This window comes from Ursus americanus, chromosome 15 (genome assembly GCF_024610735.1).
Source record: "Ursus americanus isolate L20-20 chromosome 15, mUrsAme1.1.p, whole genome shotgun sequence".
NCBI lineage: Eukaryota > Metazoa > Chordata > Mammalia > Carnivora > Ursidae > Ursus > Ursus americanus.
In genome coordinates, this window is record NC_142141.1 from 57,770,659 (window position 1) to 57,795,488 (window position 24,830).

At 43.8% G+C, this 24,830-nt stretch overlaps 1 protein-coding gene across 14 annotated transcripts in view; it reads left to right on the plus strand.

Moving 5' to 3' along the window:
• Window positions 1–24,830, plus strand: part of SEMA5A (semaphorin 5A) — a 475,859-nt gene that overhangs the window by 185,366 nt on the left and 265,663 nt on the right. For all 14 annotated transcript variants that reach the window (XM_087867978.1, XM_045795947.2, XM_045795944.2 and 11 more), the window contains exon 3: window positions 21,993–22,092. In XM_087867978.1, the coding sequence (XP_087724104.1) occupies window positions 21,993–22,092 (100 nt within the window). The remainder of the gene's footprint in view (window positions 1–21,992; window positions 22,093–24,830) is intronic.

Consider the following 24,830-nt stretch of genomic DNA (forward strand, 5'->3'; position numbering starts at 1 on the left):
AGCAATAGCTCTTTCTGTGACTTCAAGCCAAGCAAAAATATTTGCTAGTGCTAGAGTTACTTTGCAGCCAATCCAACCATGTGACCTTCTAGAACTTCTCTCATCCCAGCAATTTGCTTTTGACCTTTCCTGCCCTACCATGTAATTGTGACCTCCCTCTAATGCTGCGGTAGGTGAGGGGAGCAGGCCTGTTTCTAAGTGCGGAGCCAGCACACGACCACATCTGCCTGACGGCTCTGTTTGCTTTTATCATCTGTAGTGCATTAACGGACCCATGTGTGTGGATGGGACAGCAACCCTCTTCAGACGGGGTAAAACAGAAAAGATGATATCAGCACTTTGCAATGATTTCCTGTGTGCTATATTTGCTCGTGTGTAGATTAGAAGGACTTATGCCTTTTATAGTCTGAGACCAAACGCCTCTGGCCACATAACCACACAAACAAAACGATATCTGAAGAACCTCATGTGATTATAAGATCTCATGAAAAATCCTGCTCTAATGAAATGTACTAGCAAGGCCTGGAATCTTGAATCGGTGGGGTGTTTTAGCCATGTGAAAATAAATAGAAGTGCAAAATAAAAAATGAGGTGCATTCCCAAATACCATGCCTAGATGATGGGCAGTCACTGAGGAAGCCTGCCGAGCACTCCCCAGGGGCCAGGTGAGGTGAAGAATGGTTTCTGGACAGCTCATCATCTCTCCTCTAAGCATTCACAGATGGTTTCGTACATAAAAATTATGATTTGAGTTGGAGACTGAAGAGTTTCTGCTTCAACCTCAGCTCTTAACCATCGAGATGGCCTCACTTTTGGGATTCTGCTAGCGTGGAGGCTTAGTAAAGAGATTAGGTTGCGTGTGGGCTGGATCCCAAAACTATGGGGCACGTAGACTAACTTTGTGTTCGTTTGGGTTTTTGTGTTCTATCTTTTTGGATAGATTAAGTGGGATTTACCTTAGTAGTTTAAATTCTGTTGTAAAATGTCAGATGTTAAGTAGAAAGTAGTACTTCAAATTACATACCTCTTCCCTGAAGATTTTAAATGTTAGTGTTTATCAACATGAAAATGTTGGGATAGCGTTCAAGCTAGTTGTCTCTTTGTGTTCACTGGGGGTAGTATTCCTAGTTACTGAGAATGTGATGTGAAAACGTAAAGAAGACAATTCTTACTAAAGATTTTCAGCAAAACACTGAGCGGATGGGAGAAATCCCTCGCCATTATATAATGGCATTAAAAACTACAGAGCTGCCCCAAAAGCAAGAGAGGGAAAGTCCCAGGGGACAGGTATCAAAAAGAGGAGCCAGGTCTGGAATCCATGTTGAAATGCCTGGGGGGCTGCGTTTTCAAAACATGCTGGAGGATGGGAGAAGTGGATGGTGGGGTACTGATCGACAGGGAGAGCAAAAGCTCAATGTTCTGTGTAATACTGTAAGCCACACTGAGCTGTCCTACCTGTGAAGTGGGAATCCAAAAGGGGTACATATCAGCCCCCTAAGAAGAGGGAAGAAGGCTGGCCATGGGGAGGAATCAGACTCTTGAAAGAGCAATTGGAACACCAAGCCTGCTCTATGGGCTCCCACAGGGGGTCTAAACAGGTACTGTCCTTGCAAGAGAGAAGCCCCATGTGAAGAAATTGACAGTGGACTCATAAACACCAAACCACAGACTCTGATAGGGCCTCCTCTCTTCTCCTGTCTTGTAGTGCCTCCATAGTTCTGGGTCATGGATTCTTGTGGGAATAACTCTTGCTGGAGATGAGCTCAAGAGTCAAAGAATACATACCAATGAGATGACGGGTGGCTCTGTGAGTCAGCAGACACAATCAAAGCAGAATTTAAGCCCCTAGACCTATATAATGGACTGACCCCCAACAGATTTCAAGGTGTGTAAGAGATACAAGTAGAATCCATATGGCCCAAGCAAGAGGCCACACAGAATAGACAAGACAGAGAACAGATGTAGTGAGGAAGAGTATTCTGAGTTGGAAAAAACATTCTGAGAAATCTGTGTTGAATATAGTGCAAAGAGAGGAAGAGATTAATCCATATTTGAATTCGGAGTAAGAAATTCATTTAAGTATTTATCTAGAACTTACAACATGTAAGAAAGAAATGGCTCACTCCTCCATCACAGAAAAGATAGAGGTTACAGTGGTCTAATGTGATCATTTTCTCTCCTTTCTCTCTTAAAAGAGCCACATGGTCTTCCTTTATTTTCAGTGCGTGAAGGAGATGATCCTGCATGGGGTTGGGTGTGTAGATGGTGAGCTTTCTGTTTTTCATTACTGTACCCCAAACCTGAGCTTTATAGATGTTGGTAGAGAGAATGTCTTCGTATTTAATTCTCTACTTTCAGGGAGCTTACTCTTTCCAGTAGGAATGAAGAACACAGAAAATGAAGCATTCAAATGATAAATTAGAGCGATAGAGAAAATTTTAAAATAAAGACTGTTCATCATTTGTGGTTTTTTTCTCTTCCTTGCCTTTTGGCTCTTAGAGTTCTAGTTTTCCTGCATGAATAATGTGGATAAAAATATCTGCCTTTTGGGGCTTTTTCAAGGATTCAGGAGTGTATCACCTTGTTTCCTGGCTTAGTACTTAGATTATTGTGGGCTATCAATACATAGCATCATCGGCATTATCATTTTCATGGCGGTTTTATTATATGCACCAACGCCTGAAATAAAATTCCTCAAGAGCGTGCGCTAAAGCTTCATTTCTTTGGAAGCTATGGTCTTGTTATGAAAAGCATAGTATGGGACATAATAAAAATTTATTTGTTTGGGGGAATGCTATTGAGAGAGTTCTTTTTTGGATCCCTATCTCTTAATCTAATCTCTCTTTAGTGTTGCCTTTATTTTATTAATAGATATATTCCGAAAAACATCTGTACTGATTTTTAGACTATTAAAATGTTGTTTCTCTTGAAATATATGCAATCTGTCAAGTTTCTTAAGATCTTGCTTCCTGGACTCTTAGAGTTTGTTAGGTTTGTTAAAAGATTCAGAATCTTATCCCAGTAGATAGTACCCTATATATTATCTTCAAGTATATGTGCCCATATTTGATGCTGACTTCTGATTAATGTCCAAACTACAGGTGGGATATGATGATCCACTACAAAGGTGAATGGTGGGTCATTTGGTGACTAGTTCCTTGACCTGCCCAAAGGTCTCCACAGGTCATTGCTGGAAGTTGATGTCACCGTTGAAATTCTTGTTTATCTTGAATTTAAAAGCTAAATAAAAATAGTCTCCTTCATTATCCTTCTATTAAATGAGGGCCACAAAAATCCTAAAATCTGTTATCATGACCTTAGGAGAATCAACCAGGAAATGTTGTGAATGGAGTCATTTTTAGATCATTACAGCCTTGGCTTCCGGATCATTCTGCCTCCCCTGCCTCAGTGGTTCTTATGAAACTACATGGATGTTTTGCCCTCACAGGGTAACTTTTTTCATGGTTTTCTTGTTTGCTTTTCTTCCCTTGCCCTCAAGAAAGTGGTTGAGTTATGCTAACGTGGGTACTTCATTGCTGAACAAGCCAACGTGATATGGTGCCAATATAAAGACAGAATAAATTGGGATACATGAAATTTTGAATTTTTCAAAGGAAGGGACGAAACTGGGTATAGAGAATAATTCTTGTCGGCATAAAAGTTATGTCATGTCCTCCACGAGAGTGAGCAATCATTTTAGATTCTCTGGATGTCAACTTTTCATCAGTGCAACTTCCATCTGAAAGTGGTGGGAAGACCCCACTCTGGCCACTGTGTTTCAAAGGGAATCCGTTGGAGGAAAACAGCACTGACCATCATGATGGGCTGTGAGAAAAGCAACATTTAAAAGCAGTCTTCAATTCCAGTCATGCCTCACAAACACCATGTTTGTTTAGTCTTTATGAAAGTTCTAGAAAGTGGCTGTGTCTCTGCCTTTTTCTATAGCCCAGGAAACTGAGTAGGAGGAGGGAAGTAACTTTGCCTACAAGCCCATGGCGCATGTGTACCAGAACAGGGGCTAGAGTTCTGCCGTGTCAGGCTGCAAAGGCCAGGCTCTAATATTTTACAGCCTCTCACGGTGATGGGAGGAGCTTCACCTGCTGCTCCTATCTCGTGTGCATGTCTTCGTGTGTGCATGTGTGTGTGCAGGCACATGTGGTTTTGGTGCTGAGCTGAGGATCTGGGGGCCTGAGTGGGAAGGGAGGCATGCTGGACCCTAGTCAACATGTTTCTACTCCCCTTCCTCAGGTTACCAGAAGCTTCCCAGAGCCCTTCTGGCTGTCATATTTACAAGAAGGCTCTGAGCCAATGATTTGCTCCTTGAATCCCCACGTTTTAAGCGATATCTCATGCGGTACCTCAGTGCCCAAAATAGGAGGTTCCTTTTCTAACTTCTGGTGCATTTATTAGACGGCAGAGGAGCAGAGCACCCCAAATTTAGCTGAAAGAACTCTAGTTTAACATCCGTAGCTTTGTCTTATGTTCTGGTTTCATTGTTTCATTATAGAGTTGGTCCCTAAGACATAATAGTCTTCATTCATTCATCTTTGTGTCCAACATTTTTTCCTTCAGTTATTCGTGCAACCAGTGTCTGTTCATTCCTTAAATACATTTTTATCAAGGCCGTACCTGCTTTGTGTTAGGCACTGGGTATACAGGAAGCAGAATGATGTGCAAATGGGCAAATTGAGCATGGGACTGTGGGTTCTGATAGGGCAAAGCTTGGGCAGTGTATGCTCAAGGCTGGGGTCCTTCATCTTATCTATGGAGACTCAGGGAGGCTTTCTGGAGGAGCTGTCGCCGCTGGCAAATGAAGGACAGGCAACAGAGTGACAGGTGGGGAAAAGGAGAGGGTATGGGGAGTTCTGGATAATCCCTGGCTCAAAGTCCCTGATACAGTCAGAGCGTAAAGTGCGTGCATGATGGATGGTAGAGAGAGCGATGGGGTTGGAGATTAGGACCAGATTGGTATGGTTTTGCTGTGGTTCTTCTAAGGATACTGATGTGGAGTCATAGTCTGGGGTCAGTGGCCGGCCGAGGCACTGAGGGAGAGACTGTTCGCTTAGCCAGGTGAGCAGTGGTGCAGATGAGAGATCGTGGTGGCCCAAAAAGGTCATGGCGGCCCAAAGGTCATGGCACAGGGGACAGAAGGAGGCACATTAGAGAAGTAGCAGCCAGAGGAGTCTGTGAATGGGTATGTGTGTGTGCGTGGGGTTATTGCTGCATTATATTCTGCGATGATCCACGGTCTTCATTCCAGTTTGATTGCAACCTGATAATTCCTTCATTTGTGGTTGAATTTCAGCACTGGACAACGCCTTCTCACAATTTCTGTCCAAATAATGTAAGTTAAACAACTTCAGTAAAAAAAGGGAGGTTAGAAATTTATCCATAAATATCCATCAGTATTATCCTATATGATGTGGAGATAAATAATTTTTGCCTTATATGTTTTAAGACATGAAAGTTCCAGATGGTCCCCTCATCTTTACATGGGGCATCAGATTATTCTTCTGTGGGTGTCCCTTCAGTATAAGCTACTGAGAGTCAAGAGATGTTTCTTCCAAGGCTTTTTCTCTTGACGTCACCAACTAAACGTGGGCTTCTTGGGCACTGGTCCCTCCCACCCTCCCTTGTCATCTCAGTCCTGTGAACAGACTCGATCTTTGAAAAGAGTTTTATATTTGTTCTAAGCCTTTATAAAGATACTGTCAGGCTCTCCTCTCCCTCTCCCTGGGTATCTAATATAGTAGTGTTTATGTTTTGGGAAGAACAAAAATAGAAATGTTTATAACTGGTGGGGCAGAAAAAGAACGAACTCAAGCTGGAGTCATCAACTTGGTCGTCCTGTTTGTGAAAACAGTTCTTGCTAATTGTAGCCCTTCCAGAAGGACAGCATTATTATACTGACCATATGCAATTAACTTGACTTTTCTTTCTCTACGTATGAAAATAGAGCGCACTGCCATTTCCCCTTGCGTATTCCCGAGCAAGGACTGTACATCCCTTCCTGGATGCGGTCCAGCATCAGTCTTTTCTTCAGGAGTTCTAAAATCTGTCTGGCATTAAATTTAATAGGTCTAGTATATCAAAAATAGAATTATAATTATGAAAAGTCAGTTAAAAGGAGGGTGAATGGTAAAATGAAATGAGATTTTTAATGGCTTGCCAACAGTTATAATTAATGAGATGGAGATCTGGCCGTGCGTGTGACCTTCAGGTAGGAAACAGACAGAGCCCCTTTTCCGTGGGCCCAGGAAGGAGGACGAGTTTTCAGAAGAACAGGGCTGTACATGCTGCCATCTACCACTCCCTCCTCTTGAGGGCTTCTTGAAGTCGAGCTCATTGGTGCGTTCAGGAGGCAACTTGGTGGGCATATCAGGTGCACGGGAACTTCACTGGAGGAGACGAAGCAAGCCACACCATGGAACCCGTGGAAGAAGTTTGATAGTTGCTGTATCGCGACTCCCATGTTTAATAGGACACTTGTTACCTTGCTCATCCCAGGAAGCTGCTTTTCACGACAGTGTTCATTCAAGGATTTGATCCACTTTAGTATCTTTTACACGGTTCCTTTTGAACACTAGCTGCAAAGAGAATAGTACGCACGTATGCTGGCCTAAGTGCCTAATATCAGCCAACTGTACAACTTCCTCGCACATCAGATGGGTTCCCGAGGCTACAAAAATTGTTTTTGTCTGATTAAACACAGGTCCCTTTGAACTCCGTGGGGGTTCTTTTCTGCGTGCACTTTCTTGTAACTGTCTGCAAAGTCCCTTTTTTTCTTTTGGGTCTGATTTGGAATCCAAAGAGTCAGCCCACTCCACCTCCTGTCTCCTTTCCTAGAACCTACATCTGTAGTTAGGATCCTATCAGTTACGTTCCATAGCCCGAGGCACAGTCAGGCAAAACTCAACTTTCCGCACACACGTATACTCGCTTCTTTTCCTGCTCCCGTCCCTGAAGGGGGTTGACTGGGAGGCAGGGGCAAATCAGAACTGATACCTAGTAGCCGGCTAGCACAGGATATGAGTTACGTATTTAATGACCACCAACAGAGCCTCTGACTTTCCTGGGAGCCCACGGAGAGGAAGTGAATCTTCAGTGAGCCTGGGATTTAACTGGGGCCATAAGCTGTCGCTTCCCGAGAAAGAATTGGGGCAAAGAGGCAGGTTAGAATTTATATTTATGAGACTGGAAATAGTATCCAGTTGGGAGACTCTTCAAAGCACATATGCAGATAAATGGCTTATCGGTGTCAGGGACGGGCTAAGTCGTCAAATGAACTGTAAGATCAGTACCCTCATGACTGTTAGCTCTGACTTCTGCGGTGAACTGTAGGGGGTGCAGATGAATGGCAAGGGATACCATGACCCCCTGAATGCAGAAAATGGGATTTGCTCCTTTATTGTTGCGTGTATTTATTTATTCCTTTGCTTAACATTCTCAAGTCTTTTTGCTGAATTTCATTGTGACGGCTATTTTCTTCTTGTTCTCAGCTGCTCCCTTTAATATCCCAATTAGACTTGTCATAAATACAATCAATGTGTTGATGTCCATCAAATTTTATCTTGACTTCAACCCCAGAACTGCCCTGCCTACTCATAACTCCACTGGGATTTCCGTTGGGGATCTCCGCTTGGGCGTTCATCAAAGAACCATTGGATTGTTCTCCACACGCCAAGCGTACTTCTCCTCCAGTCTCTCCTGTCTCAGAAATGGCCCCTTAGATTGAGTACCTCTCGTGGAAAACGTGGGTATCATCCTTAATTCTTCACATTTCCTCAGGGCCCCAGTTACTTGCAAACACTTAACTACATCTGCCCCTCAGTGTTTTTGGACTGCTGAGGCATATTCACTCCCTGCATTTCACATCCTCTGTGGTCCGTCCCCCACACAATAGCCCTAGAAGCTTTTAAGCATGCAAAGTAGCTTATGTTCCCCCCACCACTCTTCCCCACACCCACCTTGTCTTCTTAGTGCCATAGAACGGGGGCTGGTGAAAAAGACAGCCCACCCCCAAAGTTGGCCCACCTCCAGGTATTGTGAATATCGTCTTGTTGGAACCCAGCCACACCCACAAGTTTATATTTGTCTATAGCAACAGCACCCGAGTTGAGTAGTTGTGACAGAGACCATATGGCCTGCAAAGCCTAAAATACTATCCGGCCCTTTGCAGCAAGAGCTTTCCAATTGCTCCCATCGAATAGAATCTACACTTTTTCACCCGCTCCTGCAAGACTCTACCTGAATCTTCCCTGCCTCCCTCTCGGCTCTCCCCTCCCCTTGTCTCTCCCTACATACTTGCCTTGTTTCTGTTGCTCAGTTATCCTGCTTCATTGCCCCATCAGGCCTCTCCTGGGTGGGGCTCTCTCCTGGAATGTGCTTCTCCTGCATCTTTGTGTGATTTTTTGTTGTCACTCAGGTCTCAGCTGAAATGCCACCTCAGAGGAGCGGTCTTCCCCAGAAACTCTAGAACGTCGCTCCAAGCCACACTCTCAAAAGTCATTCTGTTTTATTTACCTCATGGTGAGAACTCACTACTTCATTACTTATTTTATTGAACCTGTCCTCCTCACTAGAATGTACCTTGAGTGAGGGAGGAAACTTCTCTGTGTATTTTCCCGCTGTGTCTTCAGTTCCAAGAACAGGAGCAGGCAGAGTTGATAAGTGTCTGCGCAGCAAAGGCCATCACGTGCCTGGTGGTGGATGGTCCAGTGAGAAAATGTGATGGGGTCAAGCAAGTGATTAGCGTTGGCTGTGGAAATTGGGCTCAGATTGGGAAAGGTCTCTGAAGTTGTGTGGGATACGTCAGGAAATGAGGGTATGAACTTGTCAAGAAAAATCGAAAACAAGATTAGAAACGTGACCGTTGACACTGAATTCACTTCTCCAGGGAATTCATAAATGTAGCTCTTAGCTTGTCCACGCAGCGCTTTGCTGCAGGCTGGGGACCAGAGCAGCTATTAGACAACCTGCTCACCATCGGGGTTGGGTTAGTCCCCGGAAGTGGAAACGACTATGGTTTCCCCGAAGTACACCCAAGTGGGCGAAACAAATGGAAAGCCAGCCTTGATTGCCCCGTCTCCTTGGTCTACCCCTTGTGAACTGGTCTTCGTCGAGGTCGGGTGACTCAGCGGTGTGGAGGACAGAGCTCTTTTCCAAAGGCTGGGCTGAGTCAGGAATCCACTTCCCCTGGAAACAAAAACCTTAGGCCGTAAATGTCAGCTTTGGATTCGCATTTAAAGCATACTTTTTTTTTTTTCTTTCAGTCTAACATCTTGAGTGACTTTGGGCTATTGGGACCTACGTGAGCCTGCGAGGGAGGGCTGTCAGTTTTCTGGAATCTTAGATAATAGGGAATAGGCCCTGCTAGGATTTCCAGAAGTTTTGCTTTTTCTCCTGGAGGAGATGGAGGTATCATAATTAGCTGGGGTTTCAAAATGATGTTGTGTGACTGTGCATAGAACCCTCAACTTTTTTCTATGTATCAGCTAATGATTTTCTGTATGCCTTTTTCATTTTAGTTGAAAGGTATGAAAGGCCATATGAAACTAATGGAATAAAATATCTTGGAAATGCTAGTACTTGTTGATGCCGTGTGATATAGGGTGAACCATGTAGGGTAAGTGACCAGGGCTTCTTTCTAGATTAATCTGTATTGATGTGTGACCGAGTGAATTTTGGCAAGTCCCTTTGCTCTTCTGGACTCCTGACTTCTCACTGTTGAAATGAGGCATCTTAACAAGTCAGTCCTGAGGTTTCTGTTCACTTTGAGATTCTGTATTGGTGTTTTTTTCTGTTACTAAAGAATTTTACTTAGTATCTTTAATTATCTGTAATCGTGTTTATTGAGCTCTTACTCTATCCTCTAGAGCAGAGGTCGGGGAAGATAGTAATTTAGGTGTTGGAGGCCAGACAGTCTGTATTCAACTCTGCCAATGTTGCGCAAGTGCAGTCCTGGACTGTAGGTAAACACCTGGGCAATGCTGTGCTCCATAAAAATTTATTTACAATAAAAGGCCATGGGCCTGATTTGGTCTGTGAGCCGTCATTGGCCAATCCTTGTTCCAGAGCCTAGACACTGACAATTATCCTGTATAAATGTTAACGTTAGCTTTCATTAATAAATTCACCACATTCTTTGGATGTAAACTCGTTCGCATGTAAAACAAGGAGAAGAATGGTAGAATATCATCCGTGACTGCGACTTCAATATAATCAGCAATCAAGCTGTATTATCGAGGCGGTGTCTGGTGGGCCAGAGGGATGGAGAGCAGCTACGGTAATTAAGGAGGGGTCAGGTAGCTTCTGGGACTGTGTCGTGCCTTGGAGTGTTCAACATTACAGCCAATGCAAGTTCATTGGAGGCCCAATGTAATGCATAGTAGAACACAGATACGCAGGCACTTACACCCCTCTCTTGAGTGGCTCCCAGCCTGTTCATAGTTCTGAGTGAGCAGGCGGGATCATTTGGAAAGATCGAGTCATGTTAGCGAAGTGGGGAGGTGAGAATGAGTTCAGCGAAGAGCTGGTTGTGGTGCAGTTGAGGTGTCTGTGCTGGGGACAAACAGAGGTGAAGAGCAGGGAGGTTAGAGAGGGGCTGAAGGCCAGGCAAAGGCAGTTGGCTGTGGCCATGGAAACTTGCAGACAGAGAACACTTTTGTGCAAGTGCGTCATGTGACTGCAGCCGTGTCAAAGGTCCTCCCATCAATCACTTTGCTGGCACAGACTATGTGGCAGGGCCCCTCCGGCCCCCAGGTATAAAGGCAGCCTTATCTTATCAGGCAGGATATTCCAAGGTCTTAGAGATTATCTCCAGGAGTCAGTCAAGGGTCAAACTTTTCTTTGGAATAGGCAGGGTTTGAACCCCCCAGACCTGCTGAGTCAACTGGTTACTGAACAATTTCTCACTTGTTGAATAGATTTCTGCCAGAGTATTACCTCTTCAGTTGGTTTTGAACAGTGTTGGTGGCCTTCCTTCATGTTCCAGGGCCCATACAGCCTTCACAGGTAGACTGGGACTTCCATGGCATTGCATGTCTTTCTGTTGGGAGGCTAAAAGTAATGGCAGATATTCTCCCCAGTACTCAGGATATTGTCACAAGATGCAGTAGGGCCATCCTCATGGTGAACTCATGGGGCAGGTGAAAACCATGCTTTACTGCGTGCAGTGGTGAGGGTGGGGACCCCTGGTTTGGAGACCCTTCCATGACTTAGGTGCTCTGCCTAAGGGAATTGGTTTATGCATTCTTCTCCACGCAAACTCTTGTGTTCCTTTTCTCCCTCTGTTAATATAGCTTGTTAAGAAAACATGAGGCAACTGCTTTTGGCTTCACTATCTCACCGGTGAAAGCTCAGAGTCTGAGATTCAAACCCAAGTGAGCCTCATGCCAAGGACCATGTCACTTGCATTAGCAATTGGGTGAACCGAGGACAGTTTTGTTGGAATCAGCCTCTGATTCAGTTGCAGAGTTCATGGCAGTTGGTTCTGAGAAGACCCAGAGTTAATTTGTTTTTCAATAATGGATGTAATGGAACAACACATCTGTATTACCAAGGAAGCCCTGTTCTTAATACCTTAGCTACACGCTGTCCAGGAGAGGAGCCAATGGCCACGTTTGGCTCCTCTGTTCAATGGCCACGAACACTCGAATGTGGCTAGTCCAGATGGAGATGTGCATCCGTGTAAAATGCACACTGGAAGTCAAAGGCATAGAACGTACACATGAAATCAAAATATCTCAACAACTTTTGTTTTGGTAACATGGAAATAATATACTGGATATACTGGGTTAAATAAACTATATTGTTGAAAATTCATTCTACCTGCTTCTTAGCATTTTTTATTTTTGTATTTTTAAAACTATTTTATTTATTAGAGAGAGAGAGAGAGCGCGAGCGTGCACATGCACACGTAGGGGGGAGGGGCAGGGGAGAAGGAGAAGCAGACTCCCCCGGAGCAGGGAGCCTGATGCGAGACTTGATCCCAGGATCATGACCTGAGCCGAAGGCAGATTCTTCACCGAATGAGCCACCCAGGAGTCCCTGCTTCTTAGCATTTTTTAATATAGCTACTGGAAGATTCAACATTACGTGTGCAGGTCGCATTATTTTCACTGGGTAGCGCTGTCTTAGAGCACTGACCATCGTGCTTTTTTGGTACCAGCTAATGTTTCTCTTCTTCAGTTTTACTCTCGTGTGTGTATATCTCACCTTTTCAGCTAAGTTATAAATGTCTGGAAAGCAGAGGTCTGTCTTCCATAGCTCTGTATCCTAGCCAGTCCTCAAGTGGGTTCTTCCAAGTAGCAGGGATTCAAGAATTATTCGTTGGCTATGTAAATGAATAATTGCGTTGCCGTTGCCCATTCTAGATGCGTATCACCCTAATGCTTAACCCTGAAGTTTCTGGAAGAATCTGGGTCAGTCTTGGGAAATGTTCTAGCTCTGGTGAATAGACAGAATCAGTAGTTTGGCAAAGAGACCATCTTGGGACATGTTAGAATGTGTTCGAGCAAGGAGACTTCCTTGCACAAATGGCTTTATTTGTACCCTTTCAGACTTCTGGTCATCCCTCCTTACACAGCAAGCACATGGCCACTCCTGAAATAATCTCAGTGTCTGTTGAATAGAAACGGTTCATTTTTATATTTTTAGTCACATTAACATCATTTGTAATTCTCAAGTTATAAATCTGAAGGAAATTACTTTTTAATGTCCTCTGGCACAACATTAAGATTTTGCAATTAGATTTTATAGCCTGTAGTCATATGCTGCAGGTCACAAGGCAAAATTAAGACCCTTCTGCACCAGCAAAGTTTCCTGTCGGGAAGCCACCCAGAGTTTAGGGGCAGGGCAGCCCTGGAACACCTTCACAGCCTGGGGGACAAAGCTGGTCACAGTCCGGGGGTTGGAAGGTCTTGCCTAGTTTACATTTGCATTTGCATAATCTTTTAAATTAAAAAAAAACCCTGTCTTGATGGATGGATGAATAGAAATTTCTCCTTGTGTGAGTTATCCAGCAATAAAAACCTGCTTCTTATCAGCTTGGTTCTGATCCCACAGCAGCCAGGAATAATTGCTCCAGATGGTTTAATGAACTAGGAGGTTTCCACGATCTTAAAAGTTATAAACAAAAGGGAAGGCAACGCCAGCCTGCCAGGCAGATTTTGAAACCAGTTCACTGACAACATTCCAGAAACTTCTCTTTATACCTTGCCAGGTGAGTCTCAGGTAACCCTTGGATGACTCAGAATTTCTTGGGGGCCCACTGGCATTTGGATCCTGAGATTGAACAGGTTTTCCTGGTATGGCCAGAAAATCACGGAAACACATGAAGATTTGGGGAAATAGTAGAAATCATGAATCCCACCCTTGATTCAGAAAGGGAGTCCATTTCAATTGGTTATGAAGGTGGTAGATGATTGTGATGAAATTTTGTCTCCTACGAGTTCTCTTAAAATACATAATCAGGAGATATATAAAAAATATTTATCAGTTCTATGTTAATATGCTATAATCTAACTTGGAGAGACAATGTGTCGGAAAGTCACAACAGGAATCTCAGGGGTGAAGCATGCTCTCAGCCGGCTGGGGCCAGTCTTTATCTACAATGACCTCCCAAGGCAGGCTGTCTGCTCCTGCCTTTACTGGAAGAGGGTATGCGTTCCTGCGTGTAATTTTAACAGATTCGTGGCTATTGTTCAGTACTTGTTTACATTGTAAGTCTGTATTATACTGGGGATTCCAGGCTGTAAAACAGAGCCGACATCGTGTTTGAGTTAAAGAAGACCCGAATCAGGGAATTCTGCAAGTAAAAAGTGCATGATCACAGCTCTTCGGATGCTTAAGAAACCTACCAGCCAAGCTGTCTGAGGGGAAGTAGTGAACTTTACAAGAACCCCATTCCAGAGCACAGATATTTTGTGAAACTTGAAGTTAGTGGATTTTTCTAATGGTGAACCGGTGAAAAAAGGATTAAGTGTTGAAAATGTCATATGAAGAGGCTTGAGGGAGCACCTGACCCCTGTTGAGTGGGTATGTGACTGAACACAGAAAGGACTGGAGGGAGCACTGTTAGCATTTTAAAATACTGTGTTCTGTGCGTCATGTTTACAAATAAAAATGTAAATGAAAGATGCTTTACACCTTCTTGGTCTACTGGATCCTTTTTGCTTTTACTCGTATAAAAATGTTTCACCAAAGAAAAATGTTTTACTTTTCCTAATTGGTTATTATTGAATATTTTTGCTTTATTTTAAAAAAGTCCCATCATTTGAACATTGTGATCATTTCCTGTAGCAAGCTTTTGAGATTTCCCCCCCTCTAATTTAGTGTCATATATGTATGTATATATATTATATGTATAATTATGTTATATATTATATATGTATTTTACATCTCTTATATTTATCCAAATACATATGTATAACAGGTATGTACATATTACACATATACACATATGTATATATACGAATAAACATATTGATGTCTCTAGATGTATATCTAATGTATATACATCTGTATCAGGTATAAATATATGTAAATATATACTTAATATACATATTTATATATCTGCATATGTATATACATGTATATATGTGCAAATAAACACACATGTATGCATGCGTGTGTGTGCATATATTTGTATATGTACATATATATATATACAAGGTATATATATATACACATACCATATATATAGGTGAGTATATTGAGATCTAAATCAAGATCTAGACATCTTGGTCCCTTGAAATACTATAATGTAGAAAGTTTTCTGTGCTCAGAGACCACACATTGTATTCCCACTTGGGTGGATATTCTACTAGTGCTGTGATGGAGAAGAGGATAGATTGGCAAAGAAATCACAGGGCTTGGGATCTTCCACTTCGTCCTCATTGGCGTGTAACTTCAGGCAGTCATGTAACTTCTTTGCCCTTAGTTTTATAAACTGCAAAGCCAGGGGGGTGGATTGCAGGATAGCCAGTGTCATGTCCTGCTATGCCTGCTTTGAGTCTATGAGGTCCTAGATAGCAGTTATAGTGAAAGTGATTGAGGTCTTTACATTTGGAGAAAGAAAATTGCCCTGGTATTTTTCAATCTTTCTAGAAAGCTAAAGCAAGGCATTGAGTATTGGCATAGTTCTGCATTAGCTGATAGCAGGATCTGTCTTGGAAAAAAATGGTGAAGATAAATATTCCACTGTTGGGATTTTCTCCCTCCGAATGCCTTATTGCCTGTGGGGGACCCTCATTTCTTTCTGCTTTTTTATGGGACCTTCCTTCTTCCAGCTGTGCCCTGCCCAATGGGTAGCTTGGAATGGAACATTCCTGTCCCGCATCTGAAAACTGCCACCTCTTCCTTTCTATCTAATTTTGCTCTCTTTTGGTGGGTGGCAACTACCATTTCCGATAGATTTAATCCATGCTGATATATTACTAGGTGCTAGGGATTAATGTACTTTATACATTCCTGGGAAAATTGATTTTTAATTTGGACCTTATGGAAATACTGCTTTAGTCCTATCCTGGGTTTAAATTCCAGCTTAGCCACTTACCTCTTATGTTACATTTGGCAGGATGTTTAACTTGTCAAAAACTCAGGGCTTTTAATTTAAAAAATTTTTATTTCTGCAAGAAAGATTATAGCTCTAGCTTCACAGGACTATAAACATTAAATGAAATAAGACATTGTTAACATTTAAAAGTATCTAACGTAGTTCCTGAAACTAAGTACTCACTGGTAATATAGATAGAAATGAAAAAATGTGTTAATAAGAGACGTAGGTTGTTCTGATGTATATTTTTTTCACAAGCATTAATGTTTGTGAACTTGCATCCTTCCTCCCTGGTGACGTGTTTGCCTTGGCGTGCCACTGGACAAACATGGGAGGCTCTGGAAGTAGAATCTATTATAATACCTTGAAGAATTCCAGGCAGGACTCTTATAGCTGAAAACCTGGATGTATTTTATTTTGGGGGTGAAACATGGCATGGGGTGCTGTGACTGCTGTCTGAAGTGCACTTGCCTTGCTTTGAGTGATTGGTGTTGGAGGAAAATGCCTGGAAAAGCAGATGGGAAAGGAAATGGAAAGTGGTAGCCGTCCAGCAACAGTGCAGGAAACCAGCACTGACCCTGCCATGCTAGTCTTCTTTGCATGGCTTCTTAAAAATTCTGCTCCTTTGTTTTCCAATCATATTTTAGCTCAGATTGCCTTGCTAGAATGGTTATGTAATGCAGCAAAGCTGAAGATGATGTCCGTGGAAGGGAGGTGCATGCCACCTTTGAAGAGGAATAGATATTTTTGATGTAAGGTGGTTTCTTTCACCACTCGGGGAAGGGTCAGGCAAGAACTTCTGGAATGCTCAGTGGAGAGTACACTCTCCACCACTCCTCTTGGCCTGAAGTGCCCAGCTGGGGGACCCAGCCCTTGTGTTTTCTCCCCACACATCAGAGCTGAGTGGCCTAGACTGCTGAGACATCTGGCTGTTCCGCTCTGCTCGCATCATCTCTGCCTTCTCCTTCCCGAATGTTCTTTGCTCCAATAAAGCAGATCAGTGTGTGGTTATTGACATTTTCTCCTCCCTTCGTTACACCGAGACGCTTGGAGCATAAAACCTAACTAGTGACAATGGGATTGTTCTTTTCTGTAGATCTTAACTGACATGTAGATCATTGTTATTCATAATCACAACACCAGAAACAATCAATGCATTATTTATTAAACTGAGTGGGTGGCTGTTTTTATTTGACAGTATACACCAGTGGGGATCGATTCACTTTCACAATGAAGAGGATGTTGATTTTTCTTTCTTCTTGTTACTTTCCAAATGGGTTGCATAATGTGTTACTTGGGAAGCTATCTGTTAGGTTTTTCCGATATGGGTTTTGAGTCCCCCAAAGAAGTTTCTCAATCCTGCTTTCTGGACTCCTTCAGTTGACTGACGTTTGGAGTGAAGAGTGGAACAGGTTCCCCATGGCCACTCTTATTTGACCCTGGGGGTTTCGCTGCTTGGATTTGCCTGCCAGTCAGCATGGTCTCTGGACTTAGAGGAGCCATCAGTCCAAGGGACTGTCCGATTTCGGGACCAGTGCTGGTCTTCCCCTGTGATTCTTACTTATTCAGGCTCTAAAAAGTTTTCTTGGCTTGCAACTATGACTACCTTCAATATCTTTACAGTGTTTGATTTTTAATTTAATAGTCATCTTCATTCTTTTTAAAAAAATTTCTGTTTTCTTCTGGGGGTTGGTAGGGTTGACTAACTTCAGTCTATAAGCTCAAGTCTCTAGTTTATATATACCATCATCTGGACCAAATTCATTAATACTGACATACGTTCCTAAAAGTTATTTCTTGAAATTGTAGCGCTGGGTTCTTTTAAAAATCCAATCAGTATACTTTGTATTAGAATATTTACAAGACGATCATAGGGGTGCTTATGTGGTAGTAAGAGAAGGCACACGTGTATCTTTGCAGCCAATTTTGCAATAGAAAGTCGTTGCCAGAGGCCATGTTTAAAAAGCCATATTTGTGTAATGAATGGATTAGCTAGAATGCTTACTCTCAAATATTAAAAATTATCTACAAAGTATTCAATTTGAAGTTACAGGTTTTATGTGACTACTTAACTTCCAAACAAGGTTGTGTTGGCTGCCATATTTAAGTTCCATTTCATCAAATGGGTTTTTTTCCAGCAAGATCAGAAGACAGAGAAGGAGAAAAACGTAAACCCATTGTTTGGTAGGAGTGAGAGTGTATCAAGAAAGTTAATGTTACTGGAAATTGTATCGCTCACCCTCCCGTGTGCTGTGTGCCATCCCCGGCTCTTTTCACTCGCCCTGACCTTTCTCTGGCATCTGCTGAACTTTTTTGCCACCATCTGCCCTGTGTTCAGACTCTGTCCTCACCGGCCTTACTTGACAGTGTATTCTTCTAGCTTTCTGTATTCGTAACGGTTCATTTTCCGATGCTTTCTAAAGCAGCACCAATAATTTCTTCATGCAACTATGGAAATCTGTTATTGTGATGGCAAATTCTATGGATAGAACTTCTTCTTCTTTTTTTTTTTTTTAAAGATTTTATTTATTTATTGGACAGAGAGAGACAGCCAGCGAGAGAGGGAACACAAGCGGGGGGAGTGGGAGAGGAAGAAGCAGGCTGTCAGCGGAGGAGCCTGATGCGGGGCTCGATCCCAGAACACTGGGATCACGCCTTGAGCCGAAGGCAGACGCTTAACGACTGCGCCACCCAGGAGCCCCTACGGATAGAACTTCTGACGTTAAGCTTGTTGATCCATTCTTGTGTTTCTGGAATAAACCCTATCCCAGATGAAACGGTGTATGTGTGTGAGAGAGAGTGATTTGCTAATACAGGGCTTTCCTTAGCAATGTTTTCAGCCATGTTTTTAAATGAGGTTAGCCAATGATTTTCCTTTCCCACAATGTCTTTGTGCAGCCTTACTGGCAAGATTATCAGGTTCACAGTCGCCTCAGAACTGCATTAGGAAGCTTTACCTCTTTGTCTGATCTCTGAAGTAAGCTGTATAAAGTTGGGATTACATGTTCTGTAAGGGGTGATTGAAACGTACATGTGAAACTGAGCCTACTACCTTCTTTGATGAACCGTATCTGGGAGTTTACTATACATTTTGTCTTGGGTGTTTCACACTGTCATAACAAGAGTGTAAGGAAAATGTGTTTTAAAAGGTTGGTTTTTTTTTTTTTTTTTTTTTTTTTTTCTTTTCTCAACGAGAGAATGTGCATATACTTTCAGACAGAGGGAAGGGGCCTGGCAACATGGGAGATATTAGAGGAGAAAACAGGTGATTTAGAGAAGGGCCCAAAGAGGAGGGAAGGGGTGGGATGAGCAGAGAAGGAGGGGCTGGTCTTGGCACAAAGGAGAGAGCCCCGGCCCCTGATCCTGCAGGGCAAGCGGGAGGAGCAGTGTTAGGACAGGTGCATTCTCGGTGAGAGATGGGTTGGTGCAGGACTGTTCTCCCAGGCCCTCATGGTGTTCAGTCGGATAGAGGGCCTGTGATAGGCCATCGAGATAGCCAGACCTGGATGAATGCACAGGAAAATCAAAAAAAGAAGAGAATGTGCAGATTACCCAGCTGTTATCTAGTGTTAACCATAGAAATACACTGCTTTAGTGGGGCAGCTTTTTGGAAATTTAAATAAGGAAAAGGGAACAATAGTGATAGAACTATAGGTTGTTCGCTTGTTTTTCCCTGTCTACATGCCTCCTGTTATGATTTGAGGGCATTTGAGGAAGCAGCGTAGCTCTTCTCATCGCTCAGTACAGGGACCAAAGCCTGAAGGGCATCTGCTTCTCCTGGTCCCCTTTGGCCACTCTCTTCCCGTTTGTCTGATCGAAAAGAGAGATTAGTGCATGAGAGGCAAGTTCACAGATTTTCTTCTGATGTCTTTTCACGGCCTTCTCTGGCCTTCCGTGGCTCCCGTGTCCACCCCTCCAACACAGAGGTCAGCCTGTGGCCCTCTGTTCTTGCCTCATGGAACCTCCCCGTTCTCACCACCTTGAGTCCGACACATGTGCCCGGCTCGGGAGCTGTGAGTTTGGGAGAATAGAATCCCAGATGGCACTCAGGAGCCGGGGACGTCAGTCCTGGCAGGACTCCCTGGTCACGAGTTCCCTGTCGGTGTGGTGAAGCTCTCGAGCTAAAACAGCTCTCCGGGCACCTCCAGGTCTTAGCCGTGCTCATCAACGGCTCTGGGGCCGTTCTTCCCACGTGACCTTCTCCACTGTTGCGCCTGAACCTATCCTCTTTCTCTCTCAGACCACCCTCACCTCCTCTTGCCTGTGTGTCACCATCATTGCTTTCCTCTTCATTTAGCCTCGGAACGACTTTGTTACCTTCACTTGTTCCCTGAGCCTCACCTGCAGTTAGTTATCAGGCCATGGGACGCCCCCCCCCCTTCCTTCCGCATTCACATAGCCGCTGGAAGTACAGCTGCCACCTCACGTGCAAATGGTGGTGCTTTCTAACATGTGACATTCCCGCCCCCATCCTGCCTGCCAGTGGCCCTCGCACATTCCTGGGATACCTGCTTTCATGTGTCAAGTACGTGCCTGAGAACTTTTCAAAGCCTCTCTGTCTTGGATGAAGCCAAGTCCAAACCTGGGAGCGAATCTGTTTACAGTTATATTTAAATACATCTGTCAGTTATCCACCTAGTGGTTTCTTGAGTTGCCGCTGCTTTTTCCTTTCTCTCTTGTGTTTTCCCTCTCGTATTTCGTTTTCCATTCTCCTTCTCTTGAATTCACCTGGTTGTTGCTCTTTCGTTATTCCTCCCACAGCCAGGGTCCTGTGCTGTGTGCTGCAGGTACCTCGGTGAGCTTTGCAGACATACGAGCCTTTGGCTCCATCTCCAGAAACAGAAAACTGCTGGGGCCTGAGGGGCAAGAGGGTGAACAACACCAATTATGGCCCTAGGGACACCATGGCATCCCGCGTGGCTCTGTTCTGTGGAACACATCTGCACTCTCCGTATGCGGTCAGATCTTTCCTTTCTTCTAATCTAGGGCCCCAGTATCTCTCCCTTCTATGTGTGAGAACTTCCTAGAACATTACAAATGCCTGTAAAGATCTTCTGTTCATAGACCCTGTGCTTAAAGAAGATCCTAGCTCTAGTTCCCTAACCGAATTATGAACTCTTGGAACACACCATTTATTAACAACATTTTATAGCTCCAGGGCCTTGTACATACTTTACTATAATTGTTTTCTTTTAAATGACTTGGCTATAAAATGAATAAATTTGTATAAACTTCTGAAAAGAACCAAGATACACACTAAAATTTCAAAGCCCAAATACAGGTCTCTATGGAACTCAGCCGTGGTTTCCTTCACGTGGAGGAGAACTTTCTGTTCATAACCTTTTCTCCCCCAGTAACCGGTAGTAGAGAAATGCTTTATTCATTATACAGAGCCGTTCCTGGAAAATAATCCATCTCGATCACATCAACAAAGGTGTTTGTGTGGGACATGTTATGGGATGTGGACATATTTCCATATTAAATCTGGTTTCGGCATCCGCTTTCTTTGAAAGACATTATTCCTTTGCTACACCAGGTGATTTTGTTGATGTGACATTTGTCATGTGCCTCTGTAGTCGGTGTGATACCACTTAAAATAGTAAATCCAAGAAAAAATGACAGTCAGATAACATGGCTAATTGTCAGGAATAATGGAGAAGGCGAGCCACGACTGGCAGGCAACTCCCAGAGCATTTTTGTGGTGTCAGAAATGTGCTAACAAAAGTTGCAAAAATGGCTTGTGGAGCAGCACTCTGTCCCTCTCCCATGCTCTCATGTCATCCTGAATGGACTCGACGCTGGAGGCCGTGTCACAGGAGTTACTAGGCTTCTGAAAAACCTGCCTCTAAAGAGTGGCTATTTCCTGGTTTCCCTTAAAAAAAATGCCAAGAAGGCCTAGAAGTAAGTGGATATCTTATTTAGAAAGTGCTGTATGTGTTTAACACGCCTGATAGAATAGAACTGAAACCCAAAGGACAGGGTTATAGAGTTCCCCTTTGAAGGAGGGCTCCTGTGTTTGTCCTGGGTCCCATGGAGGCTTTGTGCTTCTCCAGTCTTCAGTTCTTGCCGTGAGCACACACAAGAGGTGGTCCTGTTTGCGTTCAGTATGCCTTTGCTGAAGCGTGTGAATGCTGCGTGATTTTCTGCCCAGCCCAGAGCCCAGAGGAGAATGCACACCTGGCCTGTAAATCACACCTGAGCACGGATGCCTTACTCGCTCTTTATTGGGTGGCCGCCCGCTACGTTTTACACATCCTCGGTGTGGATCCTGTCACCTTCTGCTGGAAATCTCCATGGGCCCCTAAGCGATCACGTCAGGGGACCTCCAAATCCTCTCTGAAATGTAATGTGTGCTACGTGTTGTGCGCTTTTCTGTGGTCCCTGGAGGAAAAATCATTCATTTTTATCTTTTCATTTATTTATTTTTCCTATTTAGAAATTGGCCCCTGGTTACGGGAGTTCAGAGCGAAGAATGCTGTGGATTTCTCGCGGTTAACATTTGACCCAGGACAGAAAGAGCTTGTTGTAGGAGCAAGGTGAGAGATCTTACGTTTCGTCGCCGCAGATAATTTTGAATTTCGTTTGACGTCTGTGCAGCTACGTGTGAGCTTCTCTGCCGTAGTTGACGAGTGCTGAGGAATACTTCTAAGAATGAAATATGGTATAAGGTTGCCCATAAAGTCTGCCGCTAATAATAGGATGAAGTCTGCTCTTTATAGCAAGCGTTCACTGGGGGCTCCATGTGCTGGGAACTCTTCAAATGTGAGCTAATTCATTTTTTTTTTCCGTGAAAGCTGAGAGGTAGGTATTGTTAACATCCCTATTGTAGAGATGAGGACACGGAGGCAGGACATACTCTGATGTCCAATAAAAGCTGGACTCAGGTTTCAGACACAGGCATATGGATTCCGGAAACCGTGTTCTTAACTTCTCAGTACATTCTTCAGTAAAATTCTAGGGTCAAGGGATTTTGACATCCATTCCAATGCCCATCGTTACCTTTCTCTGTGACCTTGATTATACCATTTACCAGTCAAATAAGAATTCAAGGAAATTGTTATTTATCCCTCTTAAGGTGCACGTGGTCCTGTGTCCAGGTCGACACTTGATATTCCGTTTGACGACGAGGCTGCTAGAACACCATCGGAATAGATCTTGAGTTGTTTCCCTATTTATCATTCCTTCTTTAGAAAACAGGCATAATCCTTGCATTCAAATCACCTATCCTGCCAATGTATTTTGAGGATGATGTATAAAAATACTTCATATCCATCTCTTAGGAAAAATATTAATTTTGAAGAAAGAGACCATTTGGCCTCTTGGCATTCAAGGAAAACACTTTGGATGCCGGAGTGCTTCTATCTCTTTTGGTCAAATTTACTAGATTATAAAGCATACCTTTCATAGCAAGAGAGGATGTGCAGTTTCCACAGATACCTGGGTGAAGCTAAGTCTGGCTTATACACTGGGCACTATAGATAAACACTGAACAGTTTCTAGAATCATTGCTTTGGCTCTCAGATCTCAAGGAACCCTTGTGCATCCACCCAGCACTTGAAGACATTGAAATGTATGGACGCAACGTAAAGTGAATAGACAGAAGTTGGCTTAGGTCCTAGCACTGAACATGTCACCTGTATCTCTTTGGGTATTTTGGAGCAGACAGTGAGTACGGATTTGTTGGGCTTTCTTGGTGTATTTTTACGTGCTTCAGCACACGGGGAATATATGGGGTACTTCGGAGGCTGACTTCCATCGCATGTCATCACTGGGAGCCTGGACCGGATGTTGCAGGGGCTTTTAAGATTTTGTCCTCCTTCTGTGTACCGTGGCCAACACCTTCTTTATAAAATGCCCCCCCCCCCCACTTTGGTAGCTCCCTTTGGATAAATGCTGGCACTTTGGTGTTACCCCCCATACCCTTGTTGTGCTTTGTGGTCCCACATCCCTTACAAACTCAGCTCTTTTTCATTCTCTCATAGTCCAGGTACGTGGAGTTATTTCTATTGCCTGCCACTGTCCTATGTTCTCTTTCTCGCCTCTTGGTTTTGGTAACAAACTTCTTTGCTTTCCTGGCGCCTTAGCTACCCCCTCTCCCAAGTTCTCTACCTGGGGAGCTCATACTCATAGTAAAGAGAGCAGGCTCAAGAGTCCTCCCCAGGGCCTGAGCTCCTCCTTCCCCTGCTCTGCATGGTCCTGTCAACACACCTGTCATCTGTCTTCCTTACTACACTTGATGATTTTTGTCAGGTGTCACCCACAACTCCCCCCCCCCCCCCCCCGCTGCCACATTATCGGAGAGTGACTTGCCAGATGGTGGTGCATGTGCCTGTCTCTTCTTTGTTTCTCTAGAAGGTAGCCCAGTTTCTGCCCTGGCAGAAGCTCAAAGATAGCTGTTGATTGAACATATCTACTTCAAGGGTTTGGTTTGTGTAGGTGCCCTCTGCATCTGGGAGGACCCTCAGGGGAAAACGGGTTGGGTTTTGTAGCAGATTTACTCCAAATTCCCACATTTGGGCAAGGACACAGGACAGCCTCTAACCCCAGAGCTAACCCTTAGGGAAAATGACCTCTTACCCTTAGCCCGACGGGAAGGACCCACCTGCTGAGGTAGAAGGTATGAGTATGACCTCGGTTGGTGGAGCTGAGTCTTTCACCCTTCATTCAACTCTGAAGGACTTTGGACAAGGTTTGCATGTGAGCTTGACTTGAAAGACTCTCCATTGTTTCTGGAAGTCTGTGGTGCTGCGTGCATAGGACAGACCACCCACGTGTGTACACGCTGCAGGTGTTTGGCTTTTGGCGAATGACATTGATTCTCCTAATGGTTGTGAGAAGCTGCTGAGCAAATTGGCACTGGGAAGAGATACCTGGTGGTCCTGTCCTGGTGGGGTAAACAAGGAAAAGGAAGAAAGAGGTAGACTGGACTTGCTCCACTGTGTGACCTTGAGCCTGTTTCAGAGTCTAATTTTCTCAACTTTAAAATTGATGTAATTATTTCTACCCCTGTCAGCTGTTGTGAGGATTTAATAAAATGATCCATGAAAAGTGATCGTCACCGTAACTGGCCCGCGGTAAGCGGGCAGCGGTAGGGTAGCTCTGCGGATGTCTCACGATTTCAGCATCTGTGTACATGTGTGCTTCTGGCGGTCATCACCAAGCAAGGAGAATAGGAATCTTACTAGGAAACTTGGTGGGATTAGGCTCAGAAAGTTTGAGAGGGAGTTTGAGCCAGTTATAAAACTTTAAAAATAACCCAGCCCTCAGCTTCCTG